Source organism: Temnothorax longispinosus, chromosome 2 (genome assembly GCF_030848805.1).
Source record: "Temnothorax longispinosus isolate EJ_2023e chromosome 2, Tlon_JGU_v1, whole genome shotgun sequence".
NCBI classification, from domain to species: Eukaryota; Metazoa; Arthropoda; class Insecta; order Hymenoptera; family Formicidae; genus Temnothorax; species Temnothorax longispinosus.
Window position 1 is genome coordinate 7,897,306 of NC_092359.1, and position 25,404 is coordinate 7,922,709.

The window sequence follows — 25,404 nt, forward strand, 5'->3', positions numbered from 1 at the left end:
ATAAAAAGCTTATTGAAAATTAAGCTTATAATATTAAAACAATTTTAATATATTTTTTCAAAAAATATATAATGTATAAATTATAATCGTCAAATCATAGCTATTTGATTTCAGAAATTTACTATGAGGAATTAAATTTACAATTAGTCCAAGGTGTATTTTATAATTGTCAATTTTATATTAAATTTAGTATATTCAGCTACAAAGTGTTATAAAAATATTTAAAGAAACACAGTAATGTAAAAATTATAAAGCACAAACGTAATTTACTACTAATCAAATGGCAGTAAAATGTATTATTTTATATATGTCACAAGAAATGAAAATTTTATTAATCATTGAAATCATACTAATCATACTGAAATCACTAAAACATATTAATACAAACGATATATACTTGATCTGAAATATATTATTTCGATATTTTAACGCTAATAGATTATGTATTAATTTAGATTCGTACGGTACAAGTAGTTTGAGCTAACTATAGTACATAAATATAAAGCATACATGGAGAAAAATAAATTTAATAAAAATCCGATAAATATGAAATCTGTGATTATAAAATATATACCTTGTCAAGTTGTGCCCTTTAGTATAAAGGTTGGAAATAAAGCCTTTCAATATTGCGATTGTAACATGAGTGATCTATAAAAGTGATACAAAATATTCATACTTGATACTTTATATATTCAAAAAAATTAATTATATAATGTAGACGAAAATATATGCAATAAATAAAATGATGAAAATGGGGATTGTAAATAATATTAAACTTTGAAGAGTGAACAGAAATTTTCATTCTATACAGTAATAAATACTGTTTAAATAAAGTTTTTAGCACAATGCGACGTCATTATTTCATGTCTTTTATTCAAAGTCTAGCAACGATTATAATTATAATTATAATTAAAATTTAAGTACATTATTAGCAAATAATACTATTACATAATGTCTACAAAGTATTATAAATTTAATTTAAAAAATTCATCCGCATGAGCTCTATATCAAATGTAATAAAACTAAAGTGCGTTTATAAAAGATATTTTACGAAGAATATCAAACAGCATCAAATCTAATACTCTATAAATTATTTTTTAATTACAGAACAGTAATATGTCATATTATAACAGTATAACAATATAATATGACATATAAATATATTTAATTACAGAACAACATTGTCACAGAAAATTTTATCAATAGCTTCCAGACTATTAATAAAATACTAAGTATTATAAAAATATTAGAAATAATTAACAATGATTAAAAAATTATTTACAAAACAGTAATAATAAATAAAAATAATATTGGTCAAAAAATTATGCAGATAGGTCTTGAGTGATCACGATATCTTCGTCTTTATTGACCAACCCAGTATTGACGTCTTCTTCATCATAATCTAATTTTTGTAATTGATCAATTAAAGTTTGACTTTTTCCAAATCGTTTTGTAAAAATATCTACGGACGCTTTAAGTTTATTTCTACGCGTTTGTATCATAAATGTAACTCGTGCCAAAGCGTCTCGATCTTGATGGAAATATTTTCCCGCAAATGTGTTCACCTGAAACAGGTTAGTTGAGGATGTTTATCAATAATAAGTAGTAATTTATTCTTATACAACGATCTTATAAAGTATAATTTTTCATTTGACATAACACTAATAGTGCATGGTATGCATATAAATACATTTAATCCCTTAACTGTAGAAGTATATATATAAAATTGTCTTCTATTTGCAGAAAATATATACATTAACATCCACGAAAATCTATTATTTATTAAAGAAGGCATACATCACACATATACTTATATGTACATGTATATTAATATTCAGTACTCAATTATTATCAATTCACAACACAGTAATATTCTTAGATTTAATTACCATATTATAAAAATTTAGTTCTAAACCATGCGCTAGTATTTCTCAATTTCAAACACAGCTTTATAAGATACAAATATATAGCCCAAAAATATGAACAAAATAAATTATAAATATTAATTTAATTATGTAAAGTTGCATTAATCTATAATTCCAAACACGATGAACGTTTGATTTTAAGCGCGCTACAGTTAAAGGATTATCAATAGAAAAATATAAGTATGAATTCTAGAATCATAAAATCTACCTTGGACAATTGTTCGTTAGAATAAACATTATGATATACAGTAAATATCGTTTGTGTTGCAGGAAGTAATCTGTAAGAACAAAATAATATATTATATAATTAATGTATAAGATAAATTTATTTAAAAAGAATAGAATATATATTTGTAAAGAGATATGTATTACCTGGGTTTTATATTATCAAAATTTGCTAATATGTAGTCAAGGACCAAATCGTTGCGTGCATGGTTTTCAAGAATTAAATTGAAGATAAATACATGGTCCAGATCCTTAAATAATGTAGTATTCGATGCTGTAATATTCAAATAGTTGATAATGATATCAGGATTTTCAGCACAATTCAAGTTTTTCAAAAGATTGTCATTAGGTGTTAGCACATATCGTTCCATCATTTTATCCCAAGTAGTCTTATTAGCTACCGCCAAACCAAAGCAGTACGTCCAATTTTGCCACCAGTATGGAATCCTAAAATACATATGTGTGTATGGAAAAGAGGTACATGCATTTCATACGCATATAGCCGACGTTTTATTTTATCAAGTGTTTTGTATTTTTTTCCGTTCTGTTAGGTAAATCTTATTTTGCAAAATTAAGTGTCTGTCGTGCGCTGTTCTGTCACTCTATATTTGCCACGTGACCATAAGACTAATACGTGTGAACACAGTGAATGAATAAATAAATGAAAGATGAATCCATCGATAACGTCTCTTGTTATTATATACGATACAATATTTTTACTTGTTTTGCATATTTATTTTATGTATTAAAACAAGAATAAAAATTAAGAAAAAACAATAAAGAGACTGTCTGATTTCGATGACTCGAAGAAATAAAAGGAATCGATTACATTCATACACAGTAAAAAATTTAATGTCCCAGAAAGTCCACTCTAAATTTTGTGTTAAAATAACTCATGCATTGTGTTATTTTTTACATTTAGAAATGTTATTTTGGTCGATATAACATTTCTAAATGTAAAAAATAACACAATGCATGAGTTATTTTAACACAAAATTTAGAGTGGACTTTCTGGGACATTTTTAATTTTTTACAGTGTATGCATACGTGCGCGCGCATACGCAACACACACGCACAAATATAAAATATAAGATAATCATGACTATATAAAACGAGTTACTTGTGAGTATCAGGATCCGCCAAATGTTCGCTTAATTTAACGGCGGCGCTTCTTTTGCATTTCGCGTGACCGACGGTACATGCCCATTTCGTGGCCTCTAGCCTTAGTAACTTAGTGAGATCGTCATCATCAGGATTTTCTTCGTATCCCAAATGTTGAAGAACCCCATTAAAGTTTTGTACCATGTATAACTAGAAATCATGAGATAATATTGAATTTTATATTAGTTTGTTGGGGTACATGCGAAGTGACGTGATTCATATATACAATGTATGTATGTATATATATATATATATATATATATATATATATTTCGTTAGTAATTGTTGCCTTAATTGTTAAAACATTCATTAGAATTCACAAGGATTATTGGTGAGCTTGCGCCTAAGTTTCCCTAACGTCCATTCGTATTAATGTTAATTAAAACGTTTCCTACGATTGTGCGATTATAAAACCGACCGCGACAGACTTTATGACAAAAGCGTTGAATGTGTAAATGCAGAACTGGCCAAATTAAAGAGCCAAATATTTTTTCATCTTTATAAAATCTGTTATTACATACCTTGAAACCTTTACTCTCTGGCAGTGAAAAGTACTTCTCATTCCGTTCTAATATTCGGAACATTGGACGCCATGCCACATAATCTCTCTCAAATGTGTAGTAAGCTATAAGATAATTGAATATGGAGCTTTCTAGTTGGTCTTCGAGCAAAAAGGCATATGCATCATCGATAATTTGAGCACGATTGAGAACGTGTATTTTCGTGTGTTCTTGAGAGCCCAAGAAAGGTATGATTCTTTCGTAAATTCCGGTATCGTAATAGACACGACAGTATGCTGTCGAATTATCCATTAAATTTATTATTAGATCTTTTTGTTTGAAATTATCAAGGTATATTTTCAAATACTGACATTTTGATTATTGTAATAAATAAATTTTATGTAATTTGCACCTTACAATTGTTACAAAAAAATGTACATTACCAATGTACTTCACCAATGAATTATCAATGTAATTCACCAATGTATCGAAGAATATTATAATTATATAAATTTTGAAGCTTCTTTTTAATAAAAAGATATATTAAGAACTTGAATATATTGTAAAACTTTTGTGTTGATGAAGCAAATAAGATAGATATAAAAGGGCGTAAAATTTATTGATTTATACCAGTTTGTTGTAGATTGACGATAATCCAACCAAGAGTATTAATTGGTATTTTAAGAGTTTCGTCTGGCTCTAACCAAAAAATGGGCATAGTATTGGAAAAATTCAGACGGCTCTCGTCAGTGTAGGTTATGGGTATCCACCATTTATTATTGGTACCTTCAGTTGCGTGGAAACATTTTTGTGTTATTACTAGTTCACCTGCAGTTTTGTAATTACCAGTGTGGTAATTCATCGTTACATTCAGCACAGGATAACGATTTTGGACTATCCACATATCCATCACTTCTTTTATTCTGATATTCATATAATATCGATATCTAGGGGGGTAAGAAGGTTCGTCTTCAGCACTTTGTATGGCCCTCCAGAAATCATCGGGAGTGACCGCCGAATATTGACTAAATTTGAAATATGACATTGTCATTAGCTTATAACACATACGTCGTATGTATTTATTTACTATTACAAAATCAAACGTGAGCATTAATGTACAATTTAATTAATACATATGTAGAAACTAAGAATATGATTTAAAACTAGTTTATCGTTAGTCAAATTATAATTAAGGAATAAAGTATGGTCTCTTCTAATCGAATAGCATTGGATATTGAACGCACAAGTTTATGTCTCTGATGTGACGTTTTATATTTTCCAACGTAAACGCAAGAAACATTATACTTATGATATTTAATGTTGCGATATGTAATAACTATAATAGACTACATTGTACATACATACTTACTTTGTAGCGAAATACTTGGTGATACCCTTTCGAAATACCTCGTCGCCCACTGCATGATGTAACATGCGCAATATAGCTGGAGCTACGATACACAGCATAAAATACTGATTAATAATACGTATAAAGTATATTTTATATACTTTTATACATAAAATAAGGCATATGTGAACGTATTGCGCAAAACTAGAATTTGTTGTCTATTCACTTTCTGTTCCACCTCTGTCTTCGTGCTATTCTACATTAAGCTAATCATGGACGATAGTTTCATTTTATTTACATAATTGTACCTTTTTCACGAACTTGATCAACAAAGAGTTGGTTATTCAAGGTATCGTCATCATAAAGGTTCAATGTAACAGAACCCAATAAGCCATCATCTAGATGGAGAGCATGGTGCATGGCCCCAGTAACGAATAAGTCCATTGACCGCGAATCTTTAAATCCAATTTGCAACTATAACAGAAAAAATCCTTTGATATGGCTGAATATAAAAATTCGAAGAAAAGTTCGCATTTATAGGGATACAAACCTACATGTACGCCACTTTTAATAACTTCGCTATTTTAAATTTTATTGTAATTTATTTATGTCAAATGTTAACCGTTTCACGTATATAATTTTTTTTTAGAAGATCATACTTTAATTATTTTTTAAGGTAATGTACATTACTGAATACAAAGATAAAATCAAGATATAAAAATTCTAGAAGTTAAATTTTTTTTGTTAAATATTTATTGTTATGGATGCGAAAAATAAAATACGTTTAAATTCTAATAAAACTATTACAATAATAATCATTGTATCGTCAAATATGAAAATTATGTTGAAACATAAGAGATTAAAAATAGTAAATTTTTAATATGAGCTTGGGAGGAGACAAGTACTGAGAACATAATATTCTCGAATTTTAATAAAAATTAGTATTAAATGTTTCGCTCTAGTTATTCGCGGAAAGAACAGCGTTACAATCTTTTTTATAATTCTAAATTAAAGAATTGCCATTAGTTATTTAGCTTTGTCCTGATACATTTTATAAGAATATAGAAATATTTAATGGATGTTATTTTGATTTTAGAGACTGAAGTGCATTTCCAACTTTTCTATTTAACGAGCAATTCATTGCATTAGTAATATTAAACAACCTTATCGAGGAAATACGCCTGGAAATACACAGCAAATCCCTCATTTAACCACATGTCAGTCCACCATAATGGGGTGATGAAATTGCCGAACCACTGATGTGCGATTTCATATGCTACTAACGACGCCACTTCTTTTCTCCGAAATGTGGGATCTCTGCTTTCATCATAGACAACTTTTGATTCGCTAAAAGGCAAAACATAATATAATATTCAAAATGTGATTATGCCTAGTTTTTTTTCATCGTTAGCATGCAGTCTAATGTGTTTATATATATATATATATATATATATATATATATATATATATATATCATTGAAAGAAAGGGTGACATTCACATCAATTAAATACGTTAATTTGTTTTAAAACAGCCTAAAAATGGCAATATATAAATGAAATTTAAATATCCATAAAATACACATGTGTTTTTTATCGTTTTTTAATTATCAAAATTTGAATGCTAGAAGTTATTCGTCAGTTCTAATAGCTTCATATTAATTTCTTTTATTCATGTACATATTAATAAATCTCTTTGGTTATCAATATTACCGGTAAATGATGATTCCCCAATCTCCCATCGAGGCGGTGGTATAATCTGGTATCATGACGTGATCTATTTTCGGTACCCCTTTGGTTCTATCGGTATACTTTTCCAAGAGCGGCGTGACCCGTTCGGCAATGCTCTGCACGAATCTTGCTGACGATGTCAAAGACGATCTGCACCACACATTAACGGACTGGTCCGTGTTATTAACGCGATCAAAATCTGATACAATCACAATTCCCACGAGATAAGCGGACACTAAATTAGTGCGGTCAAAGTGTGTCCATTTCATGTCATTTTCTACGTTGTACTGCTCTCGGATCGGCCAGTTTGACAATGCCATGTATTTCTGATGATGCATCACGGAGATATAGAAGATAGCATTTATCCCTGGCTCGTCCCAACATGGAAACATTCGTCTGGCTTTATTCGGCATGAAGTATGTTGCGGCCAACCTGTGATTTTAAACAATTTTATAAATAAGGACAAAAATACCACTCATAGCACAAACTTACCACTCATAGCGAGTGGGACACGAGAAGTTAAGGAACACTAGTTATTGTTTATATATTATATGTTTATTATATTGTATGTAATTATTATTTTGTTGAGAGTAGAAACAGAAATGTTGTACTCTGCTGTCGTTTCATTTTAAGCCAAAGTAAATATTCTTTTAAACGTTGCATGCACTTTTTGCAAATACTTTATCGTAAATATACTTACATACTAGAAAACGGTTTGAATAATAAATGGATACACATTTTAAACTGTGTTTCGCCGTGCTTTATATATGTTGTAAGTCGATAACGATGAAAGTAGTAAATAAAAAAAGGTAATAAGTAAAAGTAACAAATAAATAAGGTAACAACAATAGCATTTACGTACGTACGTTACAAAGTATATTTTTAATATTTGCTTACGTCCTGTTATATTTTTTGTATCCTTCCTCGTCTGTGTACGGAATTTTTATAAAACCACCACCACCGAGCCCAAAAAGATCAGTCTGAGAGAAATTACCAGCAAACTTCATGTTCAGGATGTAAGATGTGCCGCAAAACAATTGCCGTTCGAAATGTAGCGTTAATATATTCGTTTCATGGTCATAAGTATGTTCCGTCGGTTTATATGTTATTGTGTTGTTCGTCAACGTTGCTGGCGTTGTCGTCGTTAACGTTGTCGCCGTTTTATTTATTTCTAATCCTTGCGAGTGTAAGCTTATGTCAAACAAATCGCGAAAAATGGTGACAGTGACTCTGATTTCACCGTGAAAAGTATTGCTTTTTTCGAGATCCGGAATAATCAGACTAAGGTTATAATCAAATGGTGCTGAGTTGGTGGGTAAACGATGTATTGGATTTGGATCATCAGCGACACACAAGTCCGTGACTGTAGCCAATATTAAACCGATATGTAATAACAATTTTGGGAATTCCATGTCAATACTCGTCTTAGGTTTCTGTAATTTTTTGTTAAAAAGAAAACAAATAATAATACAATGCGGTACAAGTTATTGAAATTTAATATTATTTTTATACAAAAATCGAAGGAACAGAGGAGAAAAGAAAAGGAAAAACACAATTCCAACTTGTACAACCTACTTCGCGGAAAATTATGAATATTTTTTTATAGAATATTGGATGTATATCTTGATGTGCTCGTAATTAATTTATTCTGTTATTTTTATATTTTCTTAGAATTAAGAGAAAATTATTTTATTCAGTTTTCGAGAAGAATTTTACGCATCTAACGCGACGTGTGTATATTTTTGATTTGGCTATATAGAATATTTCATTGGAAGTGAAAAACGTAAATATATTGTTATAATATGTAGAATTTGAATTATTTAGTTGTCGGTTATAGCAGTGTTGAATTCCTTTCGCTTATCATTTCTGTGCCTTGAATATTGAATATACTTGAAGGAAAAATATAGGAAATAATGTAAATTATTTCAAAGAACAAAAGTAATTAACATTTTTTATCGCATGACCGCAGTTAATTCTATTTATTTGTCAATAATAATAATAATCTTGTCTTTTGTTTAACATTTTTTTCTACGTTCAGAACGTAATGTGTATCAAGATCGTTTCGAAATTTATATTAAATTTTTTGCTTTTCAGTTTTCATTATGCAGCAACGATAAAAAACAAAATATGTCGACTGATTAAAAAAATACATTATTTAAAATGAAAATTTACTGCAATCCATGAGTATAAGTAATGTCGAGGAAATAAAGTTAAATTTCATCGTGTATTGTCTGTCGAAATTACTTAAAAATTACGTTTTATATATTTCTTTGTATCTTCAACGAAATATAATACCTAATTAATTATTATTGCTCTTAATGACTTACCTTGTGTATTACACTTGTATGCTGATTAAACTACAGTTCTTTGCAGCAATTAATTATGCGCTATCGTCACGAAAGCCGTTAATATGAAGGAAATAGTTCAGCGTAACTGCCGTTCGACCCGTCCGACCATCTCGAAAGAACACCGAATACTGACTAAAATATGAGAGCTTTCCAGCAAACGACACAAGTCGACACTAACGTCGTCCTATTTTTCTTTTTTGCAATGAGTTTTGATAGATACATATATGTCATGTAAATTCACAGTGCCTCACGCAATTGTTCGACTCATACTGTTACACATTTTTTTGAATATTTGTGGACAAAGATATCTACAGGAAGATCATAGATCATAAATAATATATGTGTTTGTTTATATGTTAATTTTAAGAAGTCGTTTTTGTTAGTTGATGTGCTTCTTCGAATCAGTTAGATAATACTTGTATAATACATTTATCGTTAAATACTAGTTGTAAGATTATGTCGATACAGAAAATGTTTTTTATCAAATTTTGAACTACGAATTTTTTGTTCTTGATAATAAACATCGAGGCGCACAGAGTCACTGAGTTATAAACGATTGGAAAGGAAAAACTTATTGAGAATTAAGCTTATAATTAAAACAGTTATAATACATTTTTTGAAAAATATATTTATATTGTATAAATTATAGCCATTTAATTTCAGAAATTCACACAAAGCTAATAAGAGAAATTGAATTTAGTCTAACGTATATATTAGAATTGTACTATATAATTGCGAATTTTATAATAAATTTAACATATTTAGCTACAAAGTTATAAAAATATTTAAAGAAACACAGTAGAGTAAAAATTATAAAGCACATGCATAATTTATTATCAATTACAAATATGGCAAAAAATTATATGTTATACATATATGATGAATTTGAAATTTTGTTGATAACTGAAATTATTAATACAAACGGAATATGCTTGATCTGCGAAAGATTATTTCGCTATATTTTAACGCAAATATATATATTTAGATTTGTATTATAAAAGTAGTTTTAGTTACTATAATAAATAAATGTAAAGTATATACAGAGAGAAATAAATGTAATAAAAATCTGATAAATAAATAGAATTAATATATATGTGGATAATAAATGGAATATAAGATAAATCTTATCAAGAGAGAGAGAGAGAGTTGCTTTTTAGTATAAATATTACAAATTATCCATACCTCTTCATATATTCCAAAAAATTAATAAATATATAAAAATATGTATAGTAGACGAAATAAAAATATATAAAGTAGACGGAAATATGCAATGTGTAAGATGATAAAAATGAGGGTTATGAATAATATTAAATTATAAAAAGTTAACAGAAACGTTTATTCTATACAGTAATTAGTACTGTTTAAGAAATTTTTTTTACAATGTTTAGTACAATGCGACGTCATTATTTCGCGTTTTCTATTTAAAGTCAAACAACGCGATTATAATTGATTATAATTGATTATAATTATCATTAACATATATGTAGGTATCGCTATTAGAAAATGATACTATCATATAATATCTACAAAATATTATATTAATATTCAGTTGAAACAATTCATTCGCATAATCTCCTATACTAATGTAATAAATCAATGTTAGTACGTTTATAAAAGATATTTTACGAAAAATATCAAACAACATCAAACCTAATACTATATAAATTATTTGTTAATTATAATTCGATATTTTTGATTGATCAGATCAATTGGTCACTTAAGTTTGATTTCTTCCAAATCGCTTTGTAAAAATATCTACGGACTCTTTAAGATTATTTTTACGATTTTCTATCAGCTTTATAATGCTTGACAAAGCGTTTGGATCTTGACTGAAATAAGTTTCTGCGAATCTTTTCACCTGAAACAGATTAGGATGTTAAGGATGTTTATCATTAATATGTAGTAATTTATTTTTATGCAACCATTCCTTAAAATATAATTTCTTATTTAACATAGACAATAACAATACATGGTATGCATATAAATATATTTAATCCTTTAGCTGCGGAAGTATATGTGTGTCGTAAGAAATTGCCTATTTGCAGAAGATATATTAATATATATATGTATATAAACGTTCTCGAAAATCCATTATTAATTAAAAAAGGCATATATATATATATATATATATATATTATTTATTATAATAAGGTAATATTCTTAAGAATTAATTATTACCTTACAAAAATTCAGTTTATGTTTTAAACCATGCGCTAATATTACTCAGTTCTAACATAGCTTTATAGGATATAAATATATAACCCAAAAATATGAACAGAATTAATTATAAATATTAATTTAATTATGTAAAGTTATATTAATCTATAATTTCACGCACGATGAAAGTTTCATTTTAAGCGCGCTACAGTTAAAGGATTATTAATAGAAAATCAGTAAGTATGAATCTAGTACTATATCTAGTATTATAAAAATTACCTTGGATATTTGTTCGTTAGAAAAAACATTCGAAATGATATTTTTTATCGTTAGACTTGTAGGAAATAATCTGTAAGAACAATATAACGTATTTATGTATAAGATACACTTATTTAAAAATTAATTAATGTATAAGATAAACTTAAAAAAATAGAATTTATATTTAGAAAAAGAAATGTACTACCTTGGTTTTATATTATCAAACTTTGTTAATATGTAGTCAAGAACCAGATCGTTGCGTGCATGGTTTTGAAGAATGAAATTAAAGATAAATGCATGCTCCAGATTGCTAAATTATGTAGTATTTGATGCTGTAATATTCAAATAGTTGATAATGTTATCAGGATTTTCAGCACAATTCAATGTTTTCCAAAGTTTCTTATCAGATGTTCGCTGATATAGTTCCATCATTTTATCCCAAGTAGTCCTATTAGCTACCGTCAAATCAAAGCAGTACGTCCAATCTTGCCACCATTGTGGAACTCTAAAACATATATGTCTATAGAAAAGAGGTACATGCATTTCATACGTATATAGCCGATATTTAATTATATCAAGTTTTGTATTTTTTTTCGTTCTGTTAGGTAATCTTTTATTCTGCAAAATTAAGTTTCTGCCGTGCGTTGCTCTATCACTCTATATTTGCCACGTTACCATAAGACTACGCTACATTGAATAAATAAATGAAAGATGATTTCATCAATCACGCCACTTGTTATTTTATACATATATTTTTACTTGTTTCGCATATTTATTTTATGCATTACAGATTAGAACAAAAATGGAAATTAAGGAGAAACAATAAAAAGAATGTCTGATTTCGAAGACTTTAATAAATAAGGAATTGGCCATATATTATATGCATGCGTACGCAACACACACGTACAAAAACACAAATTATGAGATAATCAGGATCATAAAAAGATCATAAGAAATTACTTGTGGGTTTCAGGATTTGTGAGATGTTCGCTCAATTTAACGGCGGCCCTTCTCTTGCATTCCGCGTGACCGACGGTACATGCCCATTTCGTGGCATCTAGCCTTAGCATCTTTGTGATATCGTCATCATTAGGATTTTCTTCGTATCCTATCTTCTGAAGAAACCCATCGAAAATTCCTGATATGTATGACTAGAAATCGTAAGATAATGTTGAATTTTAAATGCTTAGCTTTGAAAGTATATTATTTGCGAAGCAATAATAATTTGATAAGGTAGAGAATGTGTATACATATATAGACTGGATAGTACAGAATTTTCATAAAGCCATTTTTTGGAAAATCACCCTTAGGAAAATTACCAACAAACTGCATTTTTAAAATGTAAATAACCGCTCCACAATACTTTGTCGAAATGTAGCGTCAATATATTCGTTTCATTGTCATAAACATGTTCCTTCGGTTTATAGATTATAGTGCCGTTAAGCAGCGTTGTCGCCGCTTTATTTATTTCTAATTCTTGCGAGTCGAAGCTTATTTTTTACGATGTGTAAGTAATATCGATAATAACACTGGTTTCACCGTGAAAAGTAGTGTTGCCTTTTTTGAGATGTGGGATCAAACTGATGTTATATATAACTGGTACTGTGTTGTTGAGTAAACGATGGATGATTTCTGAATCATCAGCGATACAGGAGATGGTGACTACGACCAATATATGGCCGATATGTAATAACAATTTTGAGAATACCATGTCAGTATACTTGCTTTAGGTGTCTGTAATTTTTCGTTAAAAAGAAAAATAATAATGCAATGCCGTATAAGTTAATGAAATTTAATATTAATTTTTATACGAAAACGAAAGAATAGAGAAAAGAAAGAGAGAAGAAAGATAATTCCAACTTTTATCAAGAGGACTATATTATTTCGCCTTTTAAAATTGTTATTTCTATAACGTTTTATATATTTCTATATATATCTTCAACAAGAGATAAATAAATAATTATTATTGTTTTTTAACTTACTTTGTATATTATACGTGCTGATTAAAATACAGTTCTGTGCAGCAATTAATTATGCATTGTCGTCACAAAAGTCGTTATTATCAGAGATAGATCAGCGAAAATACCGTTTTGCCATCTTGAAAGTTCACCGAATACTGGCTACAATGTCAATATCTGATGTTTTGATAGATATGTCGCGTAAATACAAGTGCCTCACGGAATAGACTCGTAATATTGTTACATATTTCTTTTTAAAAATTCGTGAGTAAAAATATCCGCAGGAAGATTGTAGATCATAAATATGTGTTTGTTTATATGTTAATATTGAGAAGTCGTTTTCGTCAGTTGCACTTCTTTGAGTCAGATAATACATGAATAATATATTTATCATTAAATTACGTAAGATCATGTCCATATATAGTAGATGTCTTTTACCAAATGTTGAATTTTTCCTTCTCGATAACATCGAGGTGCATATAGTTCCTGAGTTATAAACGATTGGAAATAAAAAGCTTATTGAAAATTAAGCTTATAATATTAAAACAATTTTAATATATTTTTTCAAAAAATATATAATGTATAAATTATAATCGTCAAATCATAGCTATTTGATTTCAGAAATTTACTATGAGGAATTAAATTTACAATTAGTCCAAGGTGTATTTTATAATTGTCAATTTTATATTAAATTTAGTATATTCAGCTACAAAGTGTTATAAAAATATTTAAAGAAACACAGTAATGTAAAAATTATAAAGCACAAACGTAAGTTACTATTAATCAAATGGCAGTAAAATGTATTATTTTATATATGTCACAAGAAATGAAAAGTTTATTAATCACTGAAATCATACTAATCATACTGAAATCACTAAAACATATTAATACAAACGATAGGTACTTGATCTGAAATATATTATTTTGATATTTTAACGCTAATAGATTATGAATTAATTTAGATTCGTACAAGTAGTTTGAGCTAACTATAATACCTACATAAATATAAAGCATACACGGAGAAAAATAAGTTTAATAAAAATCTGATAAATATGAAATCTGTGATTATAAAATATATACCTTGTCAAGTTGTGCTCTTTAGTATAAAGAGCACAACTTGACAACCTTTAGTATAAAGGTTGGAAAAATGCCTTTCAATTTTGCGATTGTAACATGAGTGATCTATAAAAGTGATACAAAATATTCATACTTGATACTTTATATTCCCAAAAATTAATTATATAATGTAGACGAAAATATATGCAATAAATAAAATGATGAAAATGGGGGTTGTAAACAATATTAAACTTTGAAGAATGAACAGAAATTTTTATTCTATGCAGTAATAAATATTGTTTAAATAAAGTTTTTAGTACAATGCGACGTCATTATTTCATGTCTTTTATTCAAAGTCTAGCAACGATTATAATTATAATTATAATTATAATTTAAGTACATTATTAGCAAATAATATTATTACATAATGTCTTCAAAGTATTATAAATTCAATTTAAAAAATTCATCCGCATGAGCTCTATATCAGATGTAATAAAACTAAAGTGCGTTTATAAAAGATATTTTACGAAGAATATCAAATAGCATCAAGTCTAATACTCTATAAATTATTTTTTAATTACAGAACAGTAATATGTTATATTATAACAGTATAACAATAATATGACATATAAATATATTTAATTATAGAACAGCATTGTCACAAAAAATTTTATCAATAGCTTCCAGACTATTAATAAAATACTAAGTATTATAAAAATATTAGAAATTATTAAAAATCTTAAAAAAATATTTACAAAACAATAATAATAAATAAAAATAGTATTGTTCAAAAAATTATGCAGATAATTATAGGTCTTGCATCACATTTGATATTTTTAACCTATTATGACATCTTCATCATAATCTGATATTTTAATTGATCAATTAAACTTTGACTTCTTCCAAATCGCTCTGCAAAAATATCTGACAACTCTTCAACATCACTTTTACGCTGTTCTATCAGATCTATAATGTTTGACAAAATCTCTGGCATTTGATGAAAACGAGTCTCTGCTAATCTTTTCACCTGAAATAAATTGGGATGTTATATGTAGTAATTTATTTTTACGCAGCGATCTCTTGAAATATATTTTTTTGTTTAACATAATAACAATACATGGTATGCATACAAATATATTTGATCTCTTAACTGCGGAAGCATATATGTGTATGAAGCGTATATATATGCAAAAGGATTATCAATAGAAAATCAATAAGTATGAATTTAGAGTCATAAAACCTACCTTAGACATTTGTTCATCAGAAAAAACATTCTTAATGATATAATTTATCGTCTTGCTTCCAGGAATATTTCTGTAAGAATAAAATAACATACTTATAATTAATGTATAAGATAAATTTATTTAAAAACAGAATGTATATTTGTAAAGAGAAATGTATTACCTTTTTATATGATTGAAATTTGCTAATATGTAGTCAAGGACCAAATTGTTGCGTGCATGGTTTTGAAGAATTAAATTGAAGATCAATGCATGCTGCTCATCCTTAAATAATGTAGTATTGGATGCTGTAATATTCAAATAGTTGATAATGATATCAGGATCTTCAGCACAATTCAATATTTTCCAAAGTTTCTTATCAGATGTTCGCTGATATAGTGCCATCATTTTATCCCAAGTAGTCCTATTAGCTATCGCTAAACCAAAGCAGTACGTCCAATCTTGCCACCATTGTGGAACCCTATAAAATACATATATGTGTCTATGGAAAAGAGGTACATGCACTTCATACGCATAGCCGACGTTTTATTTTATCAAGTTTTGTATTTTTTTCCGTTCTGTTAGGTAAATCTTATTTTGCAAAATTAAGTGTCTGTCGTGCGCTGTTCTGTCACTCTACATTTGCCACGTGACCATAAGACTACGTGTGAACACAGTGAATGAATAAATAAATGAAAGTTGCATGAATTCATCCATAACGGCTCTTGTTATTATATACATATATTTTTACTTGTTTCGCATATTTATTCTATGTATTAAAACAAGAATGAAAATTAAGAAAAAACAATAAAAAGACTGTCTGATTTCGATGACTCGAAAAAATAAAAGGAATCGATTACATCCATATGCATATACGTGCGCGCGCATACGCAACACACACGCACAAATATAAATTATGAAATAATCATAATCATAAAAAGAGTTACTTGTGAGTATCAGGATCCGCGAAATGTTCGCTCAATTTAACGGCGGCGTTTCTCTTGCATTCCGCGTGACCGACGGTACATGCCCATTTCGTGGCCTTCAGCCTTAGTTTCTTAGTGAAATCGTCATCATCAGGATTTTCTTCGTATCCCACATGTTGAAGAACCTCATCAAAGATTTGTACCATGTACGACTAGAAATCATGAGATAATATTGAATTTTATATTGGTTTGTTGCTACATGCGAAGTGACGTGATTCATATATACAATGTATGTATATATGTATATATATATGTATAGATATATCTTAATATATAAAACAAAGTTGGGTTATAGTTAGAACACTTATAACTCAAGAACGGCTGGGCCGAATTTTTACCACAAGTATATGAAATAAGGGTAGAATTTTCCGGAATAGCAGAATAACTAATAAAATATCGGAAAAATTCACGTAAAAAAAAAAATTAATCTAGAAAGATATCCAAATACATAGAAAAAATACATAGAGGGAGGGAGAGAGGGAGAGAGGGAGGGGGAGAGAGAGGGACTATTTGCGTGTCTTATCACTACATTCATTACTGTTAATTGGTACGAAGTTCGCCGGGGCAGCTAGTTATATATTTATCGTTAGTGCCTTAATTGTTAAAACCTTCACTATAAAATTCACTGCAAGAATTATTGGTGAGTTTGCGCCTAAGTTTCCCTAACGTCTATTCGTATTAATGTTAATTAAAACGTTTTCTACGATTATGCGATTATAAAACCGACCGCGACAGACTTTATGACAAAGCGGTGAATGTGTAAATGCAGAACTGGCCAAATTAAACAGCCAAATATTTTTTTTATCTTTATAAAATCTATTATTACATACCTTGAAACCTTCACTCTCTGGCAGTGAAAAGTACTTTTCATTCCGTTTTAATATTTGGAACATTGGAATCCATGCCACATAATCTCTCTCTCGTTTTAGGTAGTTTATAAGATTTATGAATACGGAGCTATCTAGTTGATCTTCGAGCAAAAAGGCATATGCATCATCGATAATTTGAGCACGATTGAGAACGTGTATTTTCGTGTATTCCTCAGAATTCAAGTAACGTATGATTTTTTTCATATTTGTAGTATCGTAATAGACACGACAGTATGCTGTCGAATTATCCATTAAATTTATTATTAATTAGATCTTGTTTGAAATTATCAAGGTATATTTTCAAATACTGACATTTTGATTATTGTAATAAACAAATTTTATGTAATTTGCACTTTACAATTATTACAAAAAAAATGTACATTACCAATGTACTTTACCAATGAATTATCAATGTAAATCACCAATGTATCGAAGAATATTATAATTATATAAATTTTGAAGCTTCTTTTTAATAAAAAAATATATTAAGAACTTGAATATATTGTAAAACTTTTGTGTTGATAAAGCAAATAAGATAGATATAAAAGAGTGTAAAATTTATTGATTTATACCAGTTTGTTGTAGATTGACGATAATCCAACCTCTTGTATTAATTTGCACTCTAAGAGTTTCGTTTGGTTTTAACCAATTATTTGGCATAGTATTGGAAAAATCCGGAGAGCTCGCGTCAGTGTAGGATATGGGTATCCACCATTTATTATTGATATCTTCAGTTGCGTGGAAACTTTTTTGTGTTATTGCTACTTCACCAGTTTTGTAATTCATCGTTACATTTAGCACAGGATAACGATTTTGGACTATCCATGTATGCATCACTTCTTCTATTGTGAATTTTTGATCTTGCATGTAAGGGACGTAAGAAACTTCGTCTTTAGCACTTTGCATGTCGATCCACAAACCATAGGGAGTGACCGCCATATCAAATCTACTAAATTTGAAATATGACATTGTTATTAGCTATACACATACGTCGTATGTACTGAAATTTACTATTACATAATCAAACGTGAGTATTAATGTACAATTTAATTAATACACATGTTGGAACTAAGAATATAACTTAAAACTAACTTAGTCAAATTATAATTAAGGAACAAAATATGGTCTCTTCTAATCGAATAGCATTGGATATTGAACGCACAAGTTTATATTTCTGATGTGGCGTACTATATTTTCCAACATAAATGCAAGAAACATTATACTTATGATATTTAATGTTGCTATATATGTGATAACTATATAGACTACATACTTACTGTCTAGCGAAATACTTGGTGATACCCTTTCGAAATACCTCGTCGCCCACTGCATGATGTAACATGCGCAATATAGCTGGAGCTACGATAACACAGCATAAAATACTGATTAATAATACATATATAAAGTATATTTTATATACTTTTATACATAAAATTAAGACATATGTGAACGTATTGCGCAAAACGAGAATTTGTTGTCTATTCACTTTCTGTTCTACCTCTGTCTTCGTGCTATCTACATTAAGCTAATCATGGACGATACATGTTTTTTTATTTACATAATTTTACCTTTTTTAAGAACTTGATCAACATAGAGATGATTACGATCCAAGGTATCGTTATCATAAAGGTTCAATCTAATAGAACCCAGTAAGCCATCATCTAGTTGGAGAGTAGGGTGTATGACCCCAGTAACAAATAAGTCCATTGGCCGCCAGTTTTTAAATATCTATAACATCAAGAAAACAATTTTTTGATATGGCTGAATATAAAAATTTGAAGAAAAGTTCGCATTTATAGGAATACAAACCTACCTGTACGCCACTTTTAATAACTTCGCGATTTTAATTTTTATTGTAATTTATTTATGTCAAATGTTAACCGTTTCACGTATATAAATTCTTCTGAGAAGATCATACTTTAATTATTTTTTAAGATAATGTACATTACTGAATACAAAGATAAAATCAAGATATAAAAATTCTAGAAGTTAAATTTTTTTTGTTAATTATTTATTGTTATAGATGCAAAAAATAAAATACGTTTAAATTCTAACAAAACTATTACAATAATAATCATTGTATCGCCAAATATGAAAATAATGTTGAAACATAAGAGATTAAAAATAGTAAATCTTTAATATGAGCTTGAGAGAAGATAAGTGCTGAGAACATAATATTCTCGAATTGTAATAGAAATTAGTATTAAATGTTTCGTTCTAGTTATTCGCGGAAAGAACGGTGTTACAATCTTTTTTATAATTCTAAATTAAAGAATTGCCATTAGAATTGCCATTATTTAGCTTTGTCCTGATACATTTTATAAGAATATAGAAATATTTAATGGATGTTATTTTGATCTTAGAGAATGAAGTGCATTTCCAACTTTTCTATTTAACGAGCAATTCATTATATTAGTAATATTAAACAACCTTGTCGAGGAAATACACCTGGAAATACACAGCAAATCCTTCAATTAACCATATGTCAGTCCACCTACGTAGGGTGAGGAAAGTGCCGAACCACTGATGTGCGATTCCATTTGCTACATGAGAAGCTACATTCCTTTTCCGAAATGTAGGATCCTTGCTATCATCGTAGACAACTTTTGATTCTCTAAAAGACATAACATAACATAATATTCAAAATGTGATTATGCCTAGTTTTTTTTCATCGTTAGCATGCAGTCTAATGTGTTTATATATATATATATTATTGAAAAAAAGAGTACATTCACATCAATTAAGAATGAAAATATATAAATAAAATTTAAATATCCATAAAATACATGTGTTTTTTTTATCGTTTTTAATTATCAAAATTTGAATGCTAGAAGTTATTCGTCAGTTCTAATAACTTCACATTAATTTTTTTTATTCATGTACATATTAATAAATCTCTTTAGTTATGAATATTACTTGTAAATGATGATTCCCCAATCTCCCATGGAGGCTTTGGGGTAACCTGGTACGATGACGTGATCTATTTTCGGTGCCACATTGATTCTACCGATATACTTCTCCAAGAGCGGCATGATCCGTTCGGCAATGCTTAGCACGAATCTTGCTTGCGACGTCAAAGACGATCTGCACCACACATTAACGGACTGGTCCGTGTTACTAACGTGAGCAAAATTTGATACAATCACAATTCCCACAATATAAGTGGACATTGGATAAGCGCGTTTAAAGTGTGTCCATTTCATGTCATTTTCTACGTTGTATTGCTTTCGGATCGGCCAATTTGACAATACATTGTATTTTTGATGATGCCTCACGGAGATATGGAAGGAAGAAAACATCTCTGGCTCGTCCCAACATGGAAACACCCGTCTAGCTTTATTCGGCTGAAGGTATGTTGCGGCCAACCTGTGATTTTAAACAATTTTATAAATAAGGACAAAAATACCACTCATAGTACAAACTTACCACTCATAGCGAGTAGGACACGAGAAGTTAAGGAACACTAGTTATTGTTTATATATTATATGTTTATTATATTGTATGTAATTATTATTTTGTTGAGAGTAGAAACAGAAATGTTGTACTCTGCTGTCGTTTCATTTTGAGCCAAAGTAAATATTCTTTTAAACATTACATGCATTTTTTGCAAATACTTTATCGTAAATTTACTTATACATTCTAGAAAACGGTTTTAATAATAAAAATGGATACACATTCTAAATTGTGTTTCGCCGTACTTTATATATGTTGTAAGTCGATAACGATGAAAGTAGTAAATAAAAAAAGGTAATAAGTAAAAGTAACAAATAAATAAAATAATAACAATAGCATTTACGTATGTACGTTACAAAGTATATATTTTTAATATTTGCTTACGTTCTGTTATATTTTTTGTTTCCTTCCTCGTCTGTGTACGGAATTTTTATAAAACCATCACTGCCAAAATCCATCTGAGAGAAATTACCAGCAAACTTCATGTTCAGGGTGTATCGGAATTCGCGATACAATTGCTTTTCGAAATGTAGCGATAATATATTTGTTTTATGGTCATAAGTATGTTTCGTCGGTTTATATGTTATTGTGTCGTTCAACAATGTTGTCGCCGTTTCATTTATTTCTAATCCTTGCGAGTGTAAGCTTATGTAAAACGAGTCGCGAATAAACTCGACAATGACTTCGGTTTCACCGTGATAAGTATTGCTTTTTTCGAGATCCGGAATAGTCAGCTTGATGTAATATTCAATTGGCATTGAGTTGTAGGGTAGCATATTAGGTCCTCGATCATAAGCGACACAAAAGTCCGTGACTGTGGTCAATATTAAACCGATATGTAATAACAATTTTGGGAATTCCATGTCAATACTCGTCTTAGGTTTCTGTAACTTTTCGTAAAAAAAAAAAAAAAAAACAATACAATGCGGTACAAGTTATTGAAATTTAATATTAATTTTTATACAAAAATCGAAGGAACAGAGGAGAAAAAAAAAGGAAAAACATAATTCCAACTTTTATCAAGACGATTACATATGTACGACCTACTTCGCGGAAAATTATGAATATTTTTCTATAGAATATTGGATGTATATCTTGATGTGCTCGCAATTAATTTATTCTGTTATTCTTATATTTTCTTCGAATTAAGAGAAAATTATTTTATTCAGTTTTCGAGAAGAATTTTACGCATCTAACGCGACGTGTGTATATATTTTTGATTTGGCTATATATGTAGAATATTTCATTGAAAGTAAAAAACGTAAATATTGTTATAGTATGTAGAATTTGAATTATTTAGTTGCCGGTTATAGCAGTGTTGAATTCCTTTCGCTTATCATTTCTGTGCCTTGAATATACTTGAAGGAAAAATTATAGGAAATAACGTAAACTATTTCAAAGAACGAAAGTAATTAACATTTTTTATTGCATGACCGTTAATTCTATTTATTTGTCAATAACAATAATAATCTTGTTTTTAGTTTAACATTCTTTTCTATGTTCGAAACGTTATGTGTATCAAGGTCATTTCAAAATTTATATTAAATTTTTCGCTTTCCAAATAATAATCTTGTTTTTTGTTTAACATTCTTTTCTATGTTCGAAACGTTATGTGTATCAAGGTCATTTCAAAATTTATATTAAATTTTTTGCTTTCCAGTTTTCATTAATACGCAGCAACGATAAGAAACAAAATATGTCGACTGATTAAAAAAATACATTATTTAAAATGAAAATTTACTGCATTCCATGAGTATAAGTAATCTCGAGGAAATAATGTTAAATTTCATCGTGTATTGTCTGTCGAAATTATTTATAAATTACGTTTTATATATTTCTATGTATCTTCAACGAAATATAATACCTAATTATTATTGCTCTTAATGACTTAATTTGTATATTACACTTGTATGCTGATTAAGTTACAGTTCCTTGCAGCAATTAATTATGTGCTATTGCCACGAAAGCCGTTAATATAAAGGATAGTTCAATGTAACTGCCTAAACTGCCGTTCGACCCGTTCGACCATTTCGAAAAAACACCGAATACTGACTACAATATGGAGCTTTCCGATCGACGCAAGTCGACAATAACATTGTTCTATTTTTCCTTTTTGCAATGACGGAAGAAACGACACTTGCGTCGCTTGCTGGATAGCTCCCAATGCCAATCTTTGATACATATATGTCATTTAAATACACAGTGTCTCACGGAACTGTTCGACTCGTACCGTTATATCTACAGGAAGATCATATAGATCATATATATGTGTTTGTTTATATGTTAATTTTAAGAAGTCGTTTTCGACAGTTGATGTGCTTCTTTGAATTAGTTAGAAAATACTTGTATAATACATTACTACCAATCACTGATATGGCAATAAATTATATGTTATACATATACGTCACAAGAATTTGAAATTGTGTTGATAACTGAAATTATTAATACAAGCGAAATATGGTTGATCTGAAAGATTATTTCGCTATATTTTAACGCTGATGTATTAATTTAGATTTGTATTATAAAAGTAGTCTTAGCTATCTATAATAAATAAATGTAAAGTATACACAGTTAGAGAGAAATAAATGTAATAAAAATCTGATAAATAAATTATATTTGTCATTATAAAACATATCGTATCAAGTTGCTTTTTAGTATAAATATTACAAAATATTCATACCTCTTCATATTCCAAAAAAATAATAAATATATAAAGTATGTATAGTAGACGAAATAAAAATATATAAAGTAGACGAAAATATGCAATATGTAAGATGATGAAAATGAGGGTTATGAATAATATTAAATTATAAAAAATCAATAGAAATTTTTATTCTATATAGTAATTAGTACTGTGTTTAAATAACGTTTTTAGTAAAATATATGCAACGTCATTATTTCGTGTTTTCTATTCAAAGTCAAATAACGATTATAATTGATTATAATTATTATTAACATATATGTAGGTATCGCTATTAGAAAGTGATACTATCACATAATATCTACAAAATATTATATATTCAGTTGAAACAATTTATTCGTATAATCTCCTATGCTGAGTAATAAATCAATGTTAGTTTGTTTATAAAAGATATTTTACGAAAAATATCAAACAACATCGAACCTAATATTATATAAATTATTTGTTAATTATAAAACAGTAAAATTTTATAGATGATTTTATCAATAGCTTCTAGACTAATAATAAAATACTAAATATTATTAAAAAATTAAAAGTTTTTTGTTTTTTAGTTCTTACTACGCAGTAGCAATAAGAAACAAAATATCGATTAGAAAAACATATTTAAAATGAAAATTTACAATCTATAAGGATAAATAATCTTGAGGAAACAAAGTTACATTTAATCATATTTCGTTTTTCAAAACTGTTATTTCTATAAGGTATTACATATTCTATGTATATCATTAACGAGAGATAAATAATAAATTATTATTGTTTTTAACGACTTACTTTGTATATTACACTTGTGTGCGGATTAAAATACAGTTCTGTGCACTTGTGCAACAATTAATTATGCGCTATCACCACGAAAACCGTTAATATGAAGGATAGTTCAGCGTAACTGCCGTCCGACCATCTCGAAAGAACATTGAATACTGACTACAATATGGGAACTTTCCATCAAACGGCACAAGTCGACACCAACGTCGTTATATTTTGTTTTTTTTTTTGCAATGAGTAACGGACGAGACGACACTTGTGTTACTTGCTGGATAGCTTTCAATGTCAATCTTTGATATTTTTGAATATTTGTGGACAAAGATATCTACAGGAAGATCATAGATCATAAATAATAAATAACACATGTGTTTGTTTATATGTTAATTTTAAGAAGTCGTTTCCGTCAGTTGATGTGCTTCTTCAAATCAGTTAGATAATACTTGTATAATACATTTATCGTTAAATACTGCTGTAAGATCATGTCGATATAGAAGATGTTTCTTACCAAATTTTTAACTACGAATTTTTTGTTCCCGATAATAAACATCGAGGCGCACAGAGTCCCTGAGTTATAAACGATTGGAAAAGAAAATCTTATTAAGAATTAAGCTTATAATTAAAACAGTTATAATACATTTTTTGAAAAAATATATTTATATTGTATAAAATATAGCATTTTATTTCAGAAATTCACAAAAAGCTAATAAGAGAAATTGAAAATTAAATTTGATATATTCAGCTACAAAGTT

At 28.4% G+C, this 25,404-nt stretch overlaps 2 protein-coding genes and 1 long non-coding RNA gene across 7 annotated transcripts; all 3 read right to left on the reverse strand.

The window, feature by feature from the left end:
* Positions 1–372: 372 nt before the first annotated feature.
* LOC139809132 (aminopeptidase N-like) lies at positions 373–9,339 on the reverse strand. Its single transcript, XM_071771810.1, has 12 exons — positions 9,215–9,339; positions 7,785–8,320; positions 6,870–7,319; positions 6,323–6,506; positions 5,468–5,633; positions 5,178–5,262; positions 4,442–4,836; positions 3,833–4,107; positions 3,271–3,461; positions 2,298–2,597; positions 2,134–2,203; positions 373–1,565 (listed from the first exon to the last, which is right to left on the reverse strand). Exons 2-12 carry the CDS (start codon positions 8,297–8,299, stop codon positions 1,323–1,325), a joined length of 2,874 nt encoding a protein of 957 aa, XP_071627911.1. The 5' UTR covers positions 8,300–8,320; positions 9,215–9,339; the 3' UTR covers positions 373–1,322.
* Positions 9,340–10,728: 1,389 nt separating this feature from the next.
* On the reverse strand, positions 10,729–12,149 carry LOC139808966 (uncharacterized). Its single transcript, XR_011730988.1, has 3 exons — positions 11,856–12,149; positions 11,672–11,741; positions 10,729–11,093 (listed from the first exon to the last, which is right to left on the reverse strand). It is a non-coding gene; the product is annotated as an uncharacterized lncRNA (long non-coding RNA).
* A 3,057-nt stretch (positions 12,150–15,206) lies between these two features.
* Positions 15,207–24,802, reverse strand: LOC139808740 (aminopeptidase N-like). 5 transcript variants are annotated; one of them, XM_071771066.1, is made up of 12 exons: positions 24,665–24,802; positions 21,577–22,082; positions 20,656–21,105; positions 20,170–20,353; positions 19,308–19,467; positions 19,017–19,098; positions 18,312–18,685; positions 17,701–17,975; positions 16,832–17,022; positions 16,069–16,365; positions 15,909–15,978; positions 15,207–15,691 (listed from the first exon to the last, which is right to left on the reverse strand). In XM_071771066.1, the coding sequence occupies exons 2-12, from the start codon at positions 22,053–22,055 to the stop codon at positions 15,509–15,511; spliced, it is 2,745 nt and encodes a 914-aa protein (XP_071627167.1). In that variant the 5' UTR covers positions 22,056–22,082; positions 24,665–24,802; the 3' UTR covers positions 15,207–15,508. The 5 variants fall into 5 exon arrangements, with proteins under 5 accessions (XP_071627167.1, XP_071627165.1, XP_071627166.1 ...); XM_071771064.1 differs by having other exon boundaries at positions 15,208–15,691; positions 18,312–18,688; XM_071771067.1 differs by having other exon boundaries at positions 15,209–15,691; positions 18,312–18,688; positions 21,577–21,650; positions 24,665–24,792.
* Positions 24,803–25,404: the final 602 nt, after the last annotated feature.

Bases quoted from the DNA above. Each gene is read 5' to 3' on its own strand.
- LOC139809132 (XM_071771810.1), bottom strand. From the start codon at position 8,299: ATGGAATTCCCAAAATTGTTATTACATATCGGTTTAATATTGGCTACA. The intron at 5,634-6,322 runs GTTGTTTAATAT...TTTCTGTTATAG, and splicing joins AGGCGTATTTCCTCGATAAG to TTGCAAATTGGATTTAAAGA. The intron at 5,263-5,467 runs GTACAATTATGT...TGTGTATCGTAG, and splicing joins TGATCAAGTTCGTGAAAAAG to CTCCAGCTATATTGCGCATG.
- LOC139808740 (XM_071771064.1), bottom strand. From the start codon at position 22,055: ATGGAATTCCCAAAATTGTTATTACATATCGGTTTAATATTGACCACA. The intron at 19,099-19,307 runs GTAAAATTATGT...GTGTTATCGTAG, and splicing joins TGATCAAGTTCTTAAAAAAG to CTCCAGCTATATTGCGCATG. The intron at 17,976-18,311 runs GTATAAATCAAT...ATAATTCGACAG, and splicing joins CGTCAATCTACAACAAACTG to CATACTGTCGTGTCTATTAC.